The sequence below is a fragment of the Halichoeres trimaculatus genome, unplaced genomic scaffold, assembly GCF_033239565.1.
Source record: "Halichoeres trimaculatus isolate MK-OKI-2021-1 unplaced genomic scaffold, fHalTri1.1 fHalTri1_scaffold_10, whole genome shotgun sequence".
In the NCBI taxonomy this organism is placed as follows: domain Eukaryota; kingdom Metazoa; phylum Chordata; class Actinopteri; order Labriformes; family Labridae; genus Halichoeres; species Halichoeres trimaculatus.
Window position 1 is genome coordinate 31,591,148 of NW_027437187.1, and position 19,235 is coordinate 31,610,382.

At 42.8% G+C, this 19,235-nt stretch overlaps 2 protein-coding genes across 3 annotated transcripts; both read left to right on the forward strand.

Annotated features, from left to right (window-relative positions):
* Positions 1 to 106: 106 nt before the first annotated feature.
* ftsj1 (FtsJ RNA 2'-O-methyltransferase 1) lies at positions 107 to 4,425 on the forward strand. Its single transcript, XM_074677647.1, has 11 exons — positions 107 to 204; positions 748 to 876; positions 1,034 to 1,103; positions 1,231 to 1,351; positions 1,497 to 1,575; positions 1,694 to 1,746; positions 1,820 to 1,873; positions 2,093 to 2,195; positions 2,511 to 2,594; positions 2,715 to 2,818; positions 3,325 to 4,425. The coding sequence occupies exons 2-11, from the start codon at positions 756 to 758 to the stop codon at positions 3,496 to 3,498; spliced, it is 963 nt and encodes a 320-aa protein (XP_074533748.1). The 5' UTR covers positions 107 to 204; positions 748 to 755; the 3' UTR covers positions 3,499 to 4,425.
* A 322-nt stretch (positions 4,426 to 4,747) lies between these two features.
* LOC141796451 (bromodomain-containing protein 1-like) lies at positions 4,748 to 16,576 on the forward strand. 2 transcript variants are annotated; one of them, XM_074677569.1, is made up of 11 exons: positions 4,751 to 5,086; positions 8,564 to 9,948; positions 10,074 to 10,230; positions 10,315 to 10,443; positions 11,021 to 11,149; positions 11,238 to 11,550; positions 11,640 to 12,428; positions 12,515 to 12,653; positions 13,114 to 13,241; positions 14,817 to 14,971; positions 16,412 to 16,576. In XM_074677569.1, the coding sequence occupies exons 2-11, from the start codon at positions 8,582 to 8,584 to the stop codon at positions 16,424 to 16,426; spliced, it is 3,321 nt and encodes a 1,106-aa protein (XP_074533670.1). In that variant the 5' UTR covers positions 4,751 to 5,086; positions 8,564 to 8,581; the 3' UTR covers positions 16,427 to 16,576. The 2 variants fall into 2 exon arrangements, with proteins under 2 accessions (XP_074533671.1, XP_074533670.1); XM_074677570.1 differs by lacking the exons at positions 14,817 to 14,971; positions 16,412 to 16,576 and adding an exon at positions 14,399 to 14,772 and having other exon boundaries at positions 4,748 to 5,086.
* The last annotated feature ends 2,659 nt before the right edge of the window (positions 16,577 to 19,235 follow it).

Below are 19,235 nucleotides of genomic sequence, written 5' to 3' on the forward strand. Positions count from 1 at the left end.
GACGGTCAAGGGACTTGGTCCATAATTTAAATTTTAGAAAATGTTTTAAATAATCAATTTAACACACTATTGTTTTTGTAAAATGTTATTTTGAACCTTAATTCCGTTATTTGTAGACATTTTGGAAACATTTCGAACAGGCGCGCGAGGACAGCTGAAGGGAAGGGTCCTTCGATCATCAACAACCGAAGCTGCACGTGAAACGTATGTACCACTATTTTCCAGTAGCCATAAACTAAGGTTAAAAATCAAACAACATGATTGAATTTGATATTTTTATTTGTCATAAATGCTCATATGGTTAACTCCGAGTCGAAAATGGACCTATCAATTAACACAAAGCTCAAAAAACAGGAAATGTGACGGTTTTTGTACAGCCTTCGTCAAACTTCGTTTAAAAACATACATTAAAATGAATAAGTCGGTCTTCAGTACGATTCAGTTTTCGGCACGTTACAACGAAGTATATCTTTGGAATCAGTGGAAAGCATTTTTAAATTCGGCGATCTAAGAATAAACCACATTCGATATTATTATGTTAAATCTTGCCTTTTTTGGATTATATTGAAATGTAACACGGTTTAGTTTTGATGGGATGACAAAATAATATTAGTATTGTTAATAGCCCAAGTTATTGTTGATGCATCTTTACATAAATAAAAGTAATGCTGAATCAGTAGTGCAAATAATTAATTCAATTAATCATTAATTTAGTCGACATATCTCTTATTTCGGTGATCCCATCAGAGGCCAGGATGGGTCGCTCCTCCAAAGACAAGCGGGATATTTACTACCGTCTGGCCAAAGAGGAAGGCTGGAGGGCGAGGAGTGCCTTCAAACTGCTGCAGCTAGATGAAGAGTTCAACCTGTTCACAGGTAAGAAAGAAGAGACACATAAGACACTTTCTTTATTGTGTGATTTACAGGCTATAAGACAAGTTTACCTTAAGTTTTAAGTAACTATCCAGATCCAACAGATAGTAAACATCTGATTTATCTACAGTTAATTTATGAGGTTAATTGTATTTCTCAGGTGTAAATAGAGCAGTGGATCTGTGTGCTGCTCCTGGAAGTTGGAGCCAGGTCCTCAGCCGGAAACTCAGGTTGTCTTTTGTTTTATTCCACATATATGCCCTTTTTATCTTACATTTAAATGTGTTTTTTTTTGTTCCCTTGCATTCAGCTCTTCATTTTGATAGTATTTTTTATTTTTTTTTTACTTTTCCTCAGAGGACAGGAGGAAAAGGGTGCGCAGGGTGACAGAGGTGAGGAGGTTAAGATCGTGGCAGTGGACCTACAGGCCATGGCTCCTCTTCCAGGAGTCACTCAGATCCAGGGAGACATCACCAAGGTGAGGAAAGATCCTTATTTTTCTTTGGAATGGATTAAATCTGACACATCTCAGTTTGCACAGCACATCAGAGACAGGAGGAATGCTGTGCTGTGTCATATGACCTGTATCCTCCTTCTTCTCTTCCTCTCTATACTCCTCTCAGGTGTCGACCGCTCAGGAGATCATCCGACACTTTGAGGGTCAGCCAGCCGACCTTGTGGTGTGTGATGGAGCTCCAGACGGTGAGCTGCTTACATTCCTTCTGTCTTATCCTCCCTTTTATTCTCTCCTACACCCATGATAAACATGGTCATAATCATGATCAGCTGAGATGAGTAACATCCTGCTCTACCTTCCTAGTCACTGGTCTCCATGATGTGGACGAGTACATCCAGGCTCAGCTCTTATTGGCTGTAAGTAAATATATGTGTTTGTAATCACTTGTCTGTTTGTGACATCATGCTGAAAGCTGTTTGTCTCTCCCAGGCTCTGAACATCACAACTCACGTCCTGAAACCTGGAGGGACATTTGTTGCCAAAGTGAGTCCAGTATTCAAAGGCCTCAAGTACAAAGTGTATCTGTGTTAGAGATAGTGTTTTGTCAACCATTATTTGTTAAATCCTAGTGTGTAATTTGCCACTTTTTTGCCTCAAATAAAGTTAAAAAAATCTTGCTCATGAGATGTAACTTACCTGAGATCTCCACTGGTTCGACTGTTTCAGGTTCATTATGATAACAACCTTTTCTATGTGTCTCAGATCTTCAGAGGGAAAGACGTGACTCTTCTCTACTCTCAGCTGAAGATCTTCTTCAGCGGTGTCACCTGTGCCAAACCTCGCAGCAGCAGAAACTCCAGCATTGGTGAGCTGCTCCTATAAACCATTGCTGACCCTGAACAAAAAAAAAAAGCCATGCTCCTGATTTTTTTTTTTACCTCTATCCTCAACTTTGTGATTTAAACAAAAAACCCTCCCGGTTTTAAAAGAGTCATACCTTTAAGTAACTTAAGCAAAAAAAAAAACCCTCTCAATTAAAATAAGTGCATGTGAATAACAAAATAAAAATTATTGTATTTTTGATAAACTGAGTAACACAATACAAATGTCCTTCAGTTTACACATGAGCTTTGTGTATGAAGGCTTCTCATTCAGTGTCTCCTTGTCTGTCTGTTTGCAGAGGCCTTTGTGGTGTGCCAGAATTATGCTCCTCCTGAGGGTTACATTCCCAACATGTCCAACCCTCTGCTCGATCATTCTTATGGTAACTGCACTAAATTGAGTCCTCTACTCAGGATTTACAGTTAAACAGAAGTTGGAATTAAACAGTAACACTAAAATGTTGGCTAACATCTCAGTCTGGATTCTGATCCCTGTCCTTTAGATGTGGATTTCAACCAGTTAGAGGGTCCGAACCGTGTCATTGTTCCCTTCCTGGCATGTGGTGACTTAAGCGCTTTCGACTCTGACAGAACCTATCCTCTTCAGGTGAGCGAACCTGCAGGATAACAAAGTCTTTTGGCTCAGTCATTTGATTCATTTGTTCCATTCAAGGTTATTTTGCAGGTTTTATTTTGACAAAATCTCAGTTATTACAAAATTTGGTTGTTTTTTTCTAGATAATACATTAACATAAGTTAACCAAAAGAAGAAACAATGAATGAAGAGAGATGTTAGTAAACAAACAGATGGAGGAACCAATCAATGCCAGTAATGCGTCTTGTCTTTTGAAACTGGTAGATCACAGATATAGATATAAGAGACTAAATTAGTGATAGTAGTCCATAAATTCCTTATGCTTTAAGATGAAATTTGTATTGTTAAAAAAATGAAATAAAGTAATGTTATGAGAATGAAGTCTTATATTTAAGAAATACCAATATGCTGGATGGATGAATACAGTGTATATAAAATGTTTATGAACATAACCTTTATTTTTCCTCCATTTGAGTACAGTATCACAATTTTTGAACTCCTGTGTTGTCTTTCCTCAGCTGGAAGAAGGAAAACAGTATCAGTACACCCCACCCACCCAGCCACCCATACGCCCCCCATACCAGCAGGCCTGTCACCTCCGCAAAAACAACCTTCTATCCAGAGAGGACGCTCCGTCCACCAGTTCCAATCAGAATGAGGACGACACAGAACAACATGCTGAGTCCTCCTGATCTCTTTTACCGTTTAAAGGGACTGTAGACATTTATTTTAAGGACCATTCTGGTGTTTTGGGTAAAGCTTCTCTTCCAGTACAGAGAGCATGTTCATCTGAGCTGAAAAGCATGTTACCGTCCTCTGCAGGATACTTCTCTCAATCCAACGTTTTATAGTTCTATCTGATTTTATGGAAAGCATTTAGAGGCAGTATCTTTATCTCTGTAGAGAAGCAGAGGTTATTGACTGTTCAGTCAAGGGGAACTTCAAATGTTTTGGCTTCACTTTGGGGTGCTGTCTTGTTGTCCACCTTTTTAACCAGTCACTGAACCAGACAAAAGAGTATTTCACATTTTATATGAAGAAATAAAAGCAGAAGAAATAAGAGCACGGTTAAAACAATTTAACCGCATCATCTTTCATTTCTTAATTGTATTTCAACACTGTAAATGTGGATGTGGGAGATCAGTTTCTGGAGTTTGAAGGGAAAACGTCTCATTCTCGCCTGGTTTGGTTTCTTAGTTACTTGATAATTCAGAGTTTTTTTGTAGTATGTTTCATCTCATGATGCTCCAAATGTTTTCAATGGGTAATAAGTCAGGACTGCAGGCAAGCCAGTTTAGCACCTGGATTCTTCTACTACAGAGCCATGCTGTTGTATTATGGGTGCTATTGTTAGAAACCTGACAACAAGCAAACTTTATAAACTCTGTTTTTAGTGTTAGCTTAGTACCCACACAGTGAGCAGACTATCTGTTTAGTGCTACTGACAGCCTGGTGCTCTGAGACTTTCACTTTGTTGATAGACGCAATTTTGTACAGACCACTGCAGTGTGATTGCTGCATGTGGGTTAGAGTGAACATTATCACAGATTAACCCATGGCTCACTTGAGCTCTGATGTCCTTTTCTCTCCGACGGCCCAGCTCCACCCCACTATCACTACAGAATCAACAACAAAAAAATCACTTTCTTCAAGAAAAAGGACAGATTTTGCTTCTCACTGCTGAACTCGGTGTAGCGTTGTCATGGAGACATTACTGCAAACAGACTGATCGGGTCTTCTACTGATACTGAGAAATGACTTTAAAATCACATATTGTGATGTTGATAATCTCATTTTCAATTAATAAGTATCGATAGGTAAATATATATATTGATACGATTTTAATATCAATAATTAGGTCTTAACAGTGTTTTAAGGTTAAGATTTGTTTACTTGTCGAAGAGAGAAAATCCCAGACCGCACCACCAAAACCACTTCCTGGTTATCCTCCGTACGCCGTGACGTCATGGCGTTGAGATTCACACACAACCGCATTGTTGTTGGGGGAAGAGAAGCTCGGCCAGTTGCTGAGCTCTGCTACTTCCAACTGCTTTAAATCACTCATATCGATCAGTATTATTCCTGAGCAGCGTATTAAACCCAAAACCGGTCCCGTCGCCCTGGATACCTGTCGGTCACTACCAGGTTTGACTCGGTTCAGCTCGAGCCGCGGCGGCCGTTGGATGAGCGGACTGAATGTGGATTTAACTGCCGCTTCGCTCCACAGGCCGCGCCGCCATTGCTGTTGGATTTACACGCTAAATTCGTGAAAAAGCCGAGGTAAGTACGGTCTCACTTTGCCCGTGCATTGCTTATATCACGACCTGTATTATGGATTAGTTTAAACGCTTGTACAACACTTTCCACGTAAAAGAAAAGTGCATTTTTCTGTTGGAGACTGCTTCTTGTTGTGTTGGTCGCCATGTTTCCTCCCCCCTCAGCTTGGTGTAATGCTAGTACGCTAACGTTAGCACAGTTTGTGGACGGAGTGTCCTAACGCGTATTACGGTCGACCGGAGAGGTCTCTACCTGACAGGAGAACACCACCGGGTAGCCATCACTGATATCAGTCATGTTGTTAGTGTAGAACTTTGAAATGCGATGTGTTTACAGCGCAGATCAACGTTGGGGTTCTCTTGTGTCGGGCTAACGTTAGCCTCAGCTAATAGACACTGAGCGAGCAGAGGCTGCTGCTGCTGCGGGAAACGAAGGGTATTCAACAACAACCAGCTCTCTGCGGCTTCAGGAAGGCCCACTGAGTCGACCATAAGCTCGCTGTGGCCGGTGTGTAGGAGTGCCGCTGTCTCTGCATTTGTTTCATTCATGAAGTGGGTGTCCTCACAGAGTCTGCTTCAGTCAATCTTTGTTTATATAGCACCAAGTCACAACAAAGGTTATCTCAAGACGTTTTATATGTATATTAAAAAACCACAGCAGGCCTAGACTACTATTACGTTGTGTTATTGAAAAAGACCCAATATTAAGAAAAGCAGAAGTCTTAATACACCCACTATGAGTAGAGACTTCTGCAGCAGTTAGCAAGTTACAATGGAGAGGAAATGCGTCCCTTTAACAGACTGAAACCTCGAGCAGAACCAGACTCACGTTAGACAGACATCTGCCGAGAATGTGTTGGGGTATGAGGAATTAAGAGATGCATAAAATGATCGTTAATAACGTTGATGGTACAATATGATTGAAAGTAAGGGTGACACATGAAGGTGAGAGGGAAATGGGAGCTTTGTGTCAGCCCCCCTCTACAGTCTGAGCCCATAGCAGCATAACTTAAAAACTGCTTCAGATCTGAGCTAGCTCTAACTACCATATTTACACAAAAGGTGAGTTTTAAGCCTGAAGTAGAGATGTTTTCTGTCCCTTGGACCTCAAGGCCTCCACCCTTTGGCTGAGTTGCATCCATCAGCAGACTGAAAACACATTGATCTCATTTATTAAGCTGCACACAGAGACTCAGGGGCTTCACATGTAAAGCTGTTTGTTGATCCTCGTGCCCCATCTGTTCCTGTGAGGATACAACTGTAATTGCATTAACATCACTGTTTTCTTCTCAACCGTGGAGTGAATACATTTGATTCATCTGAAGTGTAGTGGAGAGATCTATAAACAAATGTACACTTGTCTGCTAACAAACCAGTAGTACAACAATAAATGAAAGAATGCTAATTGCTCAAAATACCAGACATTTCTAACATTTTCAAAAAGCGTTTAAGAAACACTGTTGGACAAAACACAGAAGCGTTTTAAAGATGAAACGGTGCTCACAAATATGTAGGAAATGATATCAAAGTACAAATAAATTAAGTGGTCAAAGTATGTGTAAAGCAGTTTTACATTTTAAATAAGTATGTGACAGCCATATGAGGCAGCTTATAGTTGCAATTTGACAGATAATTCATACAGGAGGCAGTTAGGGTTCTTGGAAGAATTTACATCAAGTAGAATTCACAGCTTGAAGAGTCTAAACAAGAAAGAAGAACCCAAAAGGTCAGAATCTGTTTGCTACAACTAGGCCTGTCACGATAATCAATAAATCAATTAACAGAACGATACATAAAAACGTCCTTGATAAGTTTGCCAGCCTCGATAAACTGACACGTGCATGCATGTTTGTTTTCCTCCTCTCTTTCAACCAAAGAGGCTGAATGAGAAGATAGCTCACTACGTCTATCTTTCCTAACATAGGGGTGCATAGGTTCTATAGCAGATTTAGCAGATTTATAGCGGAGTAAGCATCTGTCAAAAATGCGATCTTTGGGGTGAAGACGGGGCTGCTCGCGCGTACAGGGGTAAGGAGGAAACACACGGTAATATGAGTGATGGCACGAAAGATACGGTTCTTAAGCCGCCTGCTACAGTCCCAGTGTGGGAATATTTTGTTTTTTATCAGAATGAACTAAGTGTGAGCTCATGAACACCAACGAGCTGATATATCGCATTTCTTTGAAAATAGTGGCGACAAAGAAGAAGAGGGAGGTGCAGCGGAGCCTTGTTCTTTGACAATCAGCTCTTACTGAGGCTTTTGGTCTGCAAAGTAAATAGAAATAAAAGCGCCAAATGGTGGGCGTTCAAAGATAGCTACATTGCCAAAGAAATGCAGCCCTTCAATACGGTTGAAAGCAAGAAATGTTAAAAATGTTTGACAGACAGTACGGATTGACTGGGAAAAAGTACATGTTACAAACAATTCAGGAACTGTATAAACTCCTTTTTATTAATGCTATATATTTTTTTGTTTTTGTTTTTGTTTTGAAATTTTTTGTTTTTTCTTTAGCGATAGGGTCTATGTTTTATTGTTTTTGATTAGTATTAATTATTTTCATTGACATGTATTTTTTTCTAAAAGAAAGTCCATTTCATTTTCATTGTATTTTTTCTCTTTCTTGTTTGTTAAATTAATTATATTTTTTGTTTAATTTATTTTATTTAAAAGATCCTGACCTTTTAATTACAGTTAAATACTCTTAAGAAATTAAAGTTTCTTGCTTTTGATATGGTGTACCCACTTTATTATCCCATTTATCATAATTACATCAATGAAAAAATGGAAAAAAATCAAAATACTATTGACAATAATATCGTTTATAGGCCATAATATTTTGGAAAATTATCGTCTAGCAAAATTTGATATCATGACAGGCCTATGTTTGGACCTTCATCATCCTCACGTAGTTTATTTCCAAGCAACTAGAATAAATGCAGGCAGTTCTATGTTTTATCACAAATGTGTTTATTGATACATTTAGAGCAATTGGCAAGTTGAGGATAATTTTAAACCCATTTCAGTCGTATGTATTAATAAACTGTTTTGGTTTTAACACTATAAGTCTGATCTGAGCTATTTGAGCCAAACAATCAGCCTCCCAGATACATTGGCAAAGATTTGTTGGGGCAACAAAGATTCATAGCTGGAACTTGCAACATAAAACCAAAACTAGGTTTATGCTGCTCAGAGATGCAGAAAGCTCGGTGCATGCTTGAATGTTCAGCAGTTGACTAATCGATGGACATTTATTGATGACAACAGGAGACCCTGAAGGTCACAGTCAGATGTGCAGATGTGGAAAAGCCCATAGAAGTCATCAGTGTGATTGGACCATTTCATACTTTTTAGAAAAAGAATACATATCTCACACTGTTCCTGTGCGTGCTGCTTGTTAACAGATAAAATTAAAGACAAATGTTGTTGATCTTTAGTACTCGCTGCCTCATTACCTCACTGACACTGTTTTCTCTTTTCAGCGTCTGAACGGCTTCAAGATGAAGAAGAAAAGTCGACATCACCGCCCAGCAGTGCTGAAGAGAGATTCCTCTCCCATCAAGCCGTCGCCCAACAGGGAGACGCTGACGTACGCAGAGGCTCAGCGAATCGTTGAGCTGGAGGTGGACGGCCGTGTGCACCGGCTCAGCATCTACGACAAGCTGGATGTAATCACAGACGATGACCCCACGGCTCAAGAGATCATGGAGTGCAACAGCAACAAGGAGAACAACGAGAAGCCCCAGCAGGTCCTGGTGCGCTCTGTGCGCCTTAAAAACAACCAGCAGAAGAAGAACGCAGCGCTCACTGCGGCACACGGCGCCATCAGCACACACACCAGCGGCCTGTTAGAGCCAAAGGTTAGAACGGTTGAGTACAATCTGCCGGTGGTGCCGAAGAGACCTGCAGCGTATTATAAATACATGGAGAGGACGGAGGAGGAGCTGGACGAGGAGGTGGAGTACGACATGGACGAGGAGGACTACGCCTGGCTGGATCTAATCAACGAGAAGAGGAAGAGCGAGGGCGTCAGCCAGGTGTCGCACAACCTCTTTGAGTTTCTCATGGACCGCTTCGAGAAGGAGTCGTACCTGGCCACTCAGGGTCAGAGCGACCTGCAGTCTCTGGTGGATGAGGACGCTGTGTGTTGTATCTGTATGGATGGGGACGGGGCCGACAGCAATGTCATTCTCTTCTGTGACTCATGCAACATCGCCGTGCACCAGGAGTGCTACGGCGTGCCGTACATCCCCGAGGGTCAGTGGCTGTGCCGGCATTGCCTGCAGTGCCCGTCACGGCCCGCTGAGTGCGTCTTCTGTCCAAACCGGGGTGGCGCCCTTAAGAAGACCGACGACGACCGCTGGGGTCATGTAGCATGTGCTCTGTGGGTGCCTGAGGTCGGCTTCTCCGACACGGTTTTCATCGAGCCCATTGATGGTGTCCGTAATATTCCACCAGCTCGCTGGAAGCTCACCTGCTACCTCTGTAAGGAGAAAGGTGTCGGGGCTTGCATCCAGTGTGACAAAATCAACTGTTACACCGCCTTCCACGTCAGCTGTGCACAGAAGGCTGGCCTCTACATGAAGATGGAGCCCGTCAAAGAGGTCACGGCATCCGGAGCCTCCACCTTCTCTGTGAAGAAGACGTCTTACTGCTGCAGCCACACACCTGAGGGCTGCGACCGCCGGCCGCTCAACATCTACGAGGAGCCACATCCCAAAAACGGGGCCTGCCACAAGAGGACTGAAAAGAGGGGGAGGTCTCGAGCGAAGGGCTGGCAGAAGAAGAAGAGTAAGAAAGTGGAGCCAGAACCAGAACCTGAGGCTGAGACGCCGGCCAACTCTGGACCCAGTATCACTGTTTCAAGGTAGACTTGCAAAACAGAAGCGCTAAATGTTCATCTGTCATGAACTTAAGCTTTGATTTTGTAACTGTGTCTAAAAGCTTTGGGAAACCAACACAGTAACATCTATTCCTGTTTCTGTCAATCAGTTTCGACACCATCCTGAACCAAGTGGCTGTCCAGAGGAAGCGTGTCTTCGTTGAGCGGGTGTTTAGCTACTGGGTGCAGAAGAGGCAGTCAAGAAACAACGTGCCGCTGATCCGCCGACTGCAGGCCACGCCTCAGCCGCCCAAATCAAAGCCAGCGGTCAGTACAGATAGAAATAACAGAATCTCAAAAAAGCAGCATGTGATGATTTAAAGTCCTGACAGTCAATGTTGTTATCTACAGGATCGCATGGAGACCAATCAGGCGCTGAAGGAGCAGCTGAAGGAATGGCACCGCCTTCGTCACGACCTGGAGAGAGCTCGTCTGCTGCTGGAGCTCATAAGGAAGAGAGAAAAGCTGAAGAGGGAGGAGGTAGAGTCATGCTTCTGTAATCAAAGAACTAATCTGTTTTAAGTTATTTAACAATGATTCGGTTTTTATTTGCCTCATACACCCTATGCTGCATGTGCACTTGAGTGCAACTAGACAGCTAGCTAACAAGGATCCAAAACTCTCCAAAAAGCCTTTGCTTGAAACCAAATAAGTATAAAGCACTGACTGTTTTAAAGGAACATTCCTGATAACACAATGAAATCAACTTGTTCTTACATGCTCTAATTTCAGACAAATGGTCTCCAAGGCTTAGATAAGACGAAAAGACATATAACTCAGAGAAGAAATTAGCTTGGGGTAGATCAACATTCGTAGAATGGAGCAAAAACAAAATACAAGCTCACAGATACGTCAGAGATCATTTATAGAAAAGAGTGCGTTAAGAGTGCTCACTACGACAAAACTTAAGAAAACCAAAACATAAACAAATATAGAGGAGCCACTCTGGCACTTATTTCCAAACTTAACTGAAAACTGCTTTCAAAGTCAGCACACGCCCAAAATCACATTTTTTTGCGTAACTGATCTGTTGTTGTCCTGTGTGTCCTCTCACCAGATGAAGCTGCAGCAATCAGTGCTGGAGGTCCAGCTGACTCCGTTCACTATTCTGCTGAGAGCTGTGCTCCAGCAGCTGCAGGAGAAGGACCAGTACAGCATCTTTGCTCAGCCTGTCAACGTCAAGGAGGTCTGTCAGTCAGTTTGTAGCGCGTGCCCTGAAAAGTGAGTTCCTGTTGACTCTGCCTCTTCTAACCAGCCTCCTCTGTCTCCTGCAGGTCCCTGACTACCTGGACCACATTAAAAACCCCATGGACTTCTCCACCATGAGGCAACGCATCGACGCCCACGACTACAGGAGCCTGGATGAGTTTGAGGGGGACTTCAACCTCATCATCGCCAACTGTTTGTCCTATAACGCCAAGGATAATTTCTTCCATAAAGCAGGTCAGCGGATGCTGGACCATGGAGGAGTGATCCTCCGCAGGGCCCGCAGAGAGGCAGACCGGATCGGCTTCGACTTCCCCAGCGGGATTCATCTGCCAGAAGCCCCAAAGCTGGAGCCTCAGCCCCCGTTCACCTGGGAGGATGGTAAGAGTCGACTGTCAGTCAGAATAGGTTTGATGTAATGAGGAAGGGGGTCGTTGTGATGATGTAATTTGACCTTCTGTCTCTCACAGTGGACCGCATCCTGAGCCCCTCCTACCGGCAGAAGACCCCGCTGGAGGATCAGCTGAAGGAGCTCCTGGAGAAGCTGGACCTGAGCACGGCCATGAAGCACAGCCCGTCTCGCAGTAAGAGGCTCAAACTGCTCAAGAAGACCATCATGGAGGTCCGCAGCGAGATCAGCCTGAAGAAGTCCCTCCCCAAGCAGACTGCTGCCCCCTCAGAGCCCAGCTCAGTCCCCACAGAGCCCAGCTCAGCCTCCACAGAGCCAGAGGAGAAACCACTACCAGAGCCTCCGGCAGAGAATCAGACGCCACACGAGGAGGAGGAGGAAGAGGCAGCATCACCTTCCCCAGCGTTTGAGCTCCTGACCTCTCTATCAGCACTCGACACCTCGCCCAGCGACCCTGCGTCTCCGAAGACCTGCAAACCCAGCGTGGACCATGTTCCCATGGAGCTCGACGGCGACAAAGACACTTCTACCTCAGTGCTCCCTTCAGACCCCCTGAACGGGCACATCCTTGACCCACCGCTCCTCAACGGGAACCTCCACACGGAAGCTTCCAGCGCCTGCAATCGACGGACCAACAACCTGTTTCGCAAGTCCAAAAGCGCCAGCCCACAGAAACCATCCAAGAACCGAGACGGCGCTGCTTCACCGACATCACCCTTGGGTGCAAAAACCTTCCTGTCTGTGGTCATCCCCCGTTTGGAGACGCTGCTGCTTCCAAAGAAGAGGAAACGCAGCTGTAGTGCTGACAACGAGGACGAGGAGGAGTCGCCGATTAAACGCCTCGGCACAGGTGCCTGGTCTGATTCTGAACTCAAACACTCCTCGGCAAAACTCAAATGTTCTGTTTGGAGAGTAACAGCAGTTTTTATTTTTCAGGTATTGCAAATGGTTTTGTGGTTGAAGAGGAGGAAGAGGAGGAGGACGTCTCTCCGTCTCCTCGCCTGCTGGAGCCTCGTCGGCGCTGTGCCTCTGAATCGAGCATCTCCTCCAGCGGAAGCATCCTCTGCAGCACCAGGTGAGATCGAGAGGAGAGTCAGAGCGTTTCCTTGGTAGCTACAAGGGCTGGGACCATATGCTGTTCTCGTGATTTGATTCTATTACAGTTTTCTTCTTCGATATTTATGATTTTTGTGATTTTTAGTTTGCTTTTTTTAACACCAGACCATGTGAAAAAATTAAATGATGATGTCTATAGACTATATCAGGAGCCATATTTTCCCATAAAATGCACATCACGAGTCAGAGAGAAACATTTCACCCTCTGCTGGAGAAATGTGGTAACGTTTTTCAAGACTGAAATTAAGAATTTGAATTTAAAAAAACATTGACAAAGAATCGCAATTTTGATATTGACATACAAAACTCACGATACATTGATTTTAGATTTTTTCCTCCCATCCCTAGTAGCTACACACTATTGTTTCACTCTTCACCTCACCAACTTTTGTCCCTTGTCGTCTTTTCCTCTTCGTCAGCACTGTTACCGTGTCCAAAAGTGGGAAAGGTCGGCCGGCAGCTCGACGGAGCACAGTGGATGACAAAAGCACTCTGATGGCCTGCATCGAGAACGGCGAGTTCACCGCTGCGGCCAAGATCTCTACAGGTTAGCAGAGCATGTGTCCTCGCAGTGCCATCTACTGACCATGCATGGACATTACAAACTGAACTGGTCAAATTCACAGTTTATAAACACATTCATTATTCTGATCTTAAAGTGATACTCCGGGATGGAACGAGTTGGGTCCTATCACAAGGTTTAGGGCAGAAATTACCCCTACAGCAGTGTTTTTGTACAGCAGAAGCCCAGGTTGCACGCACCAAAAACCACTCCCAGCTCCTCTGCAGGTTTCCTCTGCACTCAGAAGGCGCCATATTTTACTTGACCAAAAACACAAATAAATGGACCCCCACCGAAAAAATCTGATATGTGTCTGCATTCAGGCTTTATTTAGAGAATTTTCAGCGCGTCACTTTCACACAAAAACACAGCTAAACAAGGCTCTAGTTCTCATCGTGTCTCTTAGTCCTGGCAGACTACCTGCGTTTGTTTACATCTGGCACGCCGATCACTAAGCGGAAAGCGCCTCGTAGCCAGCTTTGGCTCTGCAGCGGAGGTAGCGCCGTTTTACGACACAATGAGAACTAGAGCCTTTTTTAGCGGTGTTTTTGTGTGAAAGTAATGCGCTGAAAATTCTCTAAATAAAGCCTCAATGCAGACTGATATCAGATTTTTTCGGTGGGAGTGGATTTATTTGTGTTTTTGGTGAAGTAAAATATGGCTCCGTCTGAGTGCAGAGGAAACCGGCAGAGGAGCAGGGAGGGGGTGTTTGGTGCGAGCGCTCTGGGCTTCTGCTGCACAAAAACACTGCTGTAGGGGTAATTTCTGCCCTAAACCTTGTGATAGGACCCAACTTGTTCCATCCCGGAGTATCACTTTAATCTGAATGGACGAAATGAAGAAAATAAAGTAACTCATTTGAAAGTGTAAACAAACAGGAGAACCCTGAACATGTTTATAATAAGGTGATAAACTCAGGCTGAAGGCTTCATACACACATTAACCTGAGCCTCATCCAGATTCTTGAACATTTGTGCGAGTCGTGTCCCCTTCCTGCTCTCTCCAGAGTTACTAACCCCAGCTTTAACCCTTATCTGTGTGTGTCTGAGTGTGTGTGTGTCAGCTCCTCTCTGTGCAGACTGGTTGTGCTCTGTGTCCGTTGCTGTGAACACTTCATAACGTGCTTGTTGTTGTTTCTGTAGAGGTGTGGAAGCCCCCCGCTGCTTCTCCATTTGTTCTGGAGCCTCTTAAACTAGTTTGGGCTAAATGTAGTGGATATCCCTCCTACCCCGCCCTGGTGAGTGAGTGTCAGTGCTCTCTGTGTCTCATTTCCCATCTGCCCCTCTGCCATTGTGCGTGCCGTAGCTCGTGATTTGTGCTCACAGCCATGCAGCAGCTGTCAGCTGGCCGATCGTGGACCGCTCGGTGTGACTGTGTGTGTGAGTGGAGTCGGCCGCGTCGCTCAGAGTGACTCGGCTGGACTCGGCCTGGCATGCTTGTGTCTCTGAGTGCAGGCTTCCTCTCTAGGCTGCTGCCGCCCGGATGTTCTCCGTCTCGCCTCTGAGCGGTCGCAGGTTCACTCAGTCTCCACCTCTCTGTGTGCGTTCCCTGTCTTCGCAGATCATGGACCCCAGAGCTCGGAGGACGCCGTGCCAGCACAAAGGGGTGGATCTTCCCCAGCCGCCGCAGGACGTTCTCAGGGCCGGAGAGCGGATGCAGTTCAGGTCCGACGAGAAACTCTTCCTCGTCCACTTCTTCGACAGCAGACGCAGCTGGTGAGGAGATCACGAAGTCATCCAGAATAAAGCTCAGTGGTTTAATCCAAAGCTGAGTCCAATGCTTATCTTTGTCCCTTTCGGGCTCTTCATCACTCTCTTTTTGACCCTTTTCCACCATCCTATCCTCTCAACCAAAACAAGGGCCCAAAAAATCATCTTCAAATAAAAAAACTGGGGGAGCTGGTGTGGCTTACTGTTTTAGTTCCTGTGTCCCACAAGGTCAGCTCTTGAGCTTGTTCCTGCCTGTCACACCCCGCTGTCACCCTGTTTCCTCCTCGATCCACAGTCATTGCCTCTACTAAAAAAGCGCAAAAAAACAGAAAAATTATTTAAGAAAATGAAATAAAAAAAAATCCTGTTCACTTTTGACTTTAGTGGGATTGCCACCCTTTTTTTTTCTCCTTAATTAAAAGATAATATATATTCAGGAGCAGATTTAACAAAAATACACTAACTTTTACTGCAGGTAAGGTTTTAACTCAACTGTTAAATCTGTATCACATTTCTTACATGAAGCATGCTGCCTGAAGCGCTTTGATAAAGAACAGATTGAGAAAATACCAGAAATGAAATTTGTGAAATAATTAGGAGTGGGTAATAATATGATGAATTGATGCATCCCAATATTTCCTCAGCCAATTCAATATTGGTTCAGCAAATCTTTGCCAGCTGCTTCAGCTTTAAAGTCTGACGTTTGGGTTGTTTTGTTGTACTAAAACACAAGGTGACCACATATGTTCACATGGCATGAAAATCAAAAATCAAAGTGTTTACATCAATATCAAATCCCATCAATATTGATTTGTAAGGTTCTGAGCAATGCCCAAGAAATAATAAAAGACTAAAACAAGAAAGAAATTTTTTTTAAGGGGGAAAAATTAGAAGAAAGATCAGATAAATGTAAAAACAATAGATATGATAAAATAGTCCAAGAAGGAAAGTGGTCACTCCAGTTTAAAGACAGATTTTAAGGGATGGCCTTAAGATCACAGAGTTCAACAGTTTTTTGGGGAAAAAAAGAAAATGTTTCATATTTTAATTGAGTTTGAAAAGATTTTCCCAAGTCGTCTTATAAAAAAGTGTCACTGAAGCTTTCTGCTTCACTTCACTGGTCACTACAGCAGCTGCCTCACAGCAAGAAGGTTGGTACGTAACTTCCCTGGCGTATGAGGTTACCCATGGCGCCCTCCCAGCCCAAAAACATACTGATCAGGTTGATTGGTGGTTATGCTAAAATTTCCTGTAGGTTTGAAAGGAACGTTTCACCCAATGACAGCTGGGATCAGCTCCAGCCCCCTGTGCCCCAGAAAGGGAAAAGTGGTAAAGATAATTAATGGATGTATCACTCTAAGTATTCCCCCAGGAGCCAGGAATAGTTTAAAGCAGACACAAAATTAAATTTTCTCTCTTTCTCTGTCTGTCTTTTTCTCTCTCCAGGCAATGGCTTCCTAAATCCAAGATGGCGCCCTTCGGGATCAACCAGACGCTGGACACAATTAAGCTAAAGGAGGCTCGCTGCTCCTCTGTCCGAAAAGCTGTGCAGCTCGCCTACGACCGAGCTATGAACCACCTGAACCGTGTCGGCAGTGAGCAGGAGCTGAGCGCAGACCTCGCTGCTGCAGATTAAACTCTTCCTCATCCTCCTCCTCCTCCTCCTCCCTCATCATCTGTCTCTCCTCTTTGTCCTTTCAGCCTTTTGTTTCAATCACAGCAGAGATGCTCAGGCTCTGCCTCATACGCACAACAAACACACACTCATTATGTTTACCGTATCCTGCTAACTGGATCCATGCCTCCTCCCCCTCCTCATGTTGACCCCTCTGTCTGAAATACTGTAGCTTGTGACGGCCATCTTGTTTTGTCAAAGTGCTATGCAACGAAAACTGCTCGGTTATCGGGTGCAAGAAGCCGGAGAAAAAAATCAAACCTGGGCTATGAGGACCGAAACATCAGGGGTCTAAACCTGTTGAATGTGTCAGAGTTTGACCTCTGACCTCTTTAAATGTGCTGCAAGACTGCTGCGACAGTCTCACTGCCACCAAAATGTCCATCAGCGTGCAGCAGTGCGGCTGCAGCAGCTCCTGTAAATATCCTGTACAAGGCCTGACACTAATTTATTCACTCCCTCAGTCTGTTTGGTACATGGTGTTCACATATTTATACAGCCGAGGTGATAATCCACATCCTCGCTGGCACTGACGCTGTCGGCCTTTCTGCTGGTGCTATCTCTACACGGAGAAAAAACAAACATGCATACTGTAACAAACGTTTTTATTTCAGCTCATTTTTTACGGTTTTTGTAAGTTATTGAGTTCTCAAGCTTCACGTTATCTCGTCTTTGGCATTAATTTTTTTGTGTGTTTGCATCTGTTTTTTTTTTTTTTTACTGAATGTTTTTACTGGACTACTTCTACATTTTTTTGTTTGTACATATTTATATAAAATCTATATAGATGCTCTCAAAAAGTTTAAAAATGCCGAAAGTGCATCATTCACACCGAAACCAAAAAAAATCTGCTGCCCACAAGGTTCCCACTAATGTGTTTTACAGATGTTTTCAGCCTTTCTGTTTGCGTGCTGTGATGAGTTTGAGTCTCCAGTCATCTTTTCACCTGAACTGAACTGAGCTCCAGTCAGCTGTAGGAGAGAAGAGAATGTGCCTGTACTAATTTATTGTAAAGCAGAAAATGTATATGCATTACTTTATAGAGAGAGTATTGTAAGAAAATACTACGGGCACACGAGGAGCCACATGTAGAGGCGCCTCTTCTTCTGTTGTTTTGTGACTTCTTTTTTTATTCTTTGGATCAATAGCATTAAATCTGAGAGGTGAGGTGATAGTGTTTGATGTTTTATTTTGGTGGGATAGGGATGGGTAGACTTCCTGTTTTGTTTGGCCCCTCTGGATGTGGATGTTGTGTGTGTAAATAGATTTGGTACTTTAGCTGATTCTCTGGGAAAAGAACCACAGTTATAGCCAACGGGAGCCGACCAGCCGACAGCAGGCCGGTGGGATTTTTATACTAAAACACTGAAAAATTAAAATATGTTATTGAATCACCAAAACACATGTCTCCGCTCTTTTTTCACTTTCAATTTAGGTTTGATTTTTTTCATTGTTTATCTGTAAAATGTGAATTTTACATTCTTTATATACCATAATATTTTTATATGACTTAATTTCTTGTAGTTTATCATTTTATTGCTCACCCTTATTTTGAAAACAAATACAAAAAAAACTGTCTAAGCTTAGTTTTCATTTTCTTTTAACTTTTTCCTTCTTCTCAACTTATCTTAATGATTTGTAAACTTTGGAATGGATAAATATGACTAATGTTTCTTATGCTTTACAACCTAATCGATACGTAAATGGACTTAATGTATTCAGATTAAGATAGAAAAGAAAAAATGTCAAATAAATTGAAGTGCATCTGAGCTCCTATATAAAGATAAACAGAAACTTTATGGGGAGCAAGTGTGAATGCCAAGAAATGCTCATTAAAAAATATGAAGCCAATTTTCTTTTATTTTTCAGCTTGAAATGCCAAGCTCTGTCGTTGAAGCCAAAATTCTGAGAAAAAAAGTCAGAATTCTGCATTTTTTTCATCCTAAAAGTTTTCGTCAATCACCACAGTTCATAGGAAAAAAAGTCAATATTAACTTAAATCTCAATATTGTCAGAAAAATATTTTCTGGCTTTAAATGTCAGAATTAAAAAAAAAATGTCAGGATTTAAAATGAAAAAAAAATCCATCACCTCCAACAATACTTCAGTGGCCACATTCCTTTTCATATAAAATCTAAAAACGGCCTGAATGGAAACACTGAGGAGGGGGTTGCCTTCAATATTAATATTTCTTTACAATAGCATATTTTATCATCTGTTATTGTAAAAAAAAAATGAAAAATATGGGTTATATCTTATATAAAACAATGCAGAACAAACAAATAAACAAAAAAAACTGTTTCATCTGTTAAGAATCCCTCAGGATGACTTAGCCAGGAAACACAGCAATATGTGCACATCATTTCTTTTTTATATATACTTTATTTTTATTATTTCATAACAATTACACAACAGATGAAAGAAGGAAGCAAATGCTAAATAACATAAATTATACATATATATGTTTATCCATACATATATCCATACTCGCACAAGCATTGGTGCATCTATCGTGCACATACACAAACAAACATACCCATGGACACACTTATGCACATGCATATGATCACATTCACAAAGCTACACATGCATTAG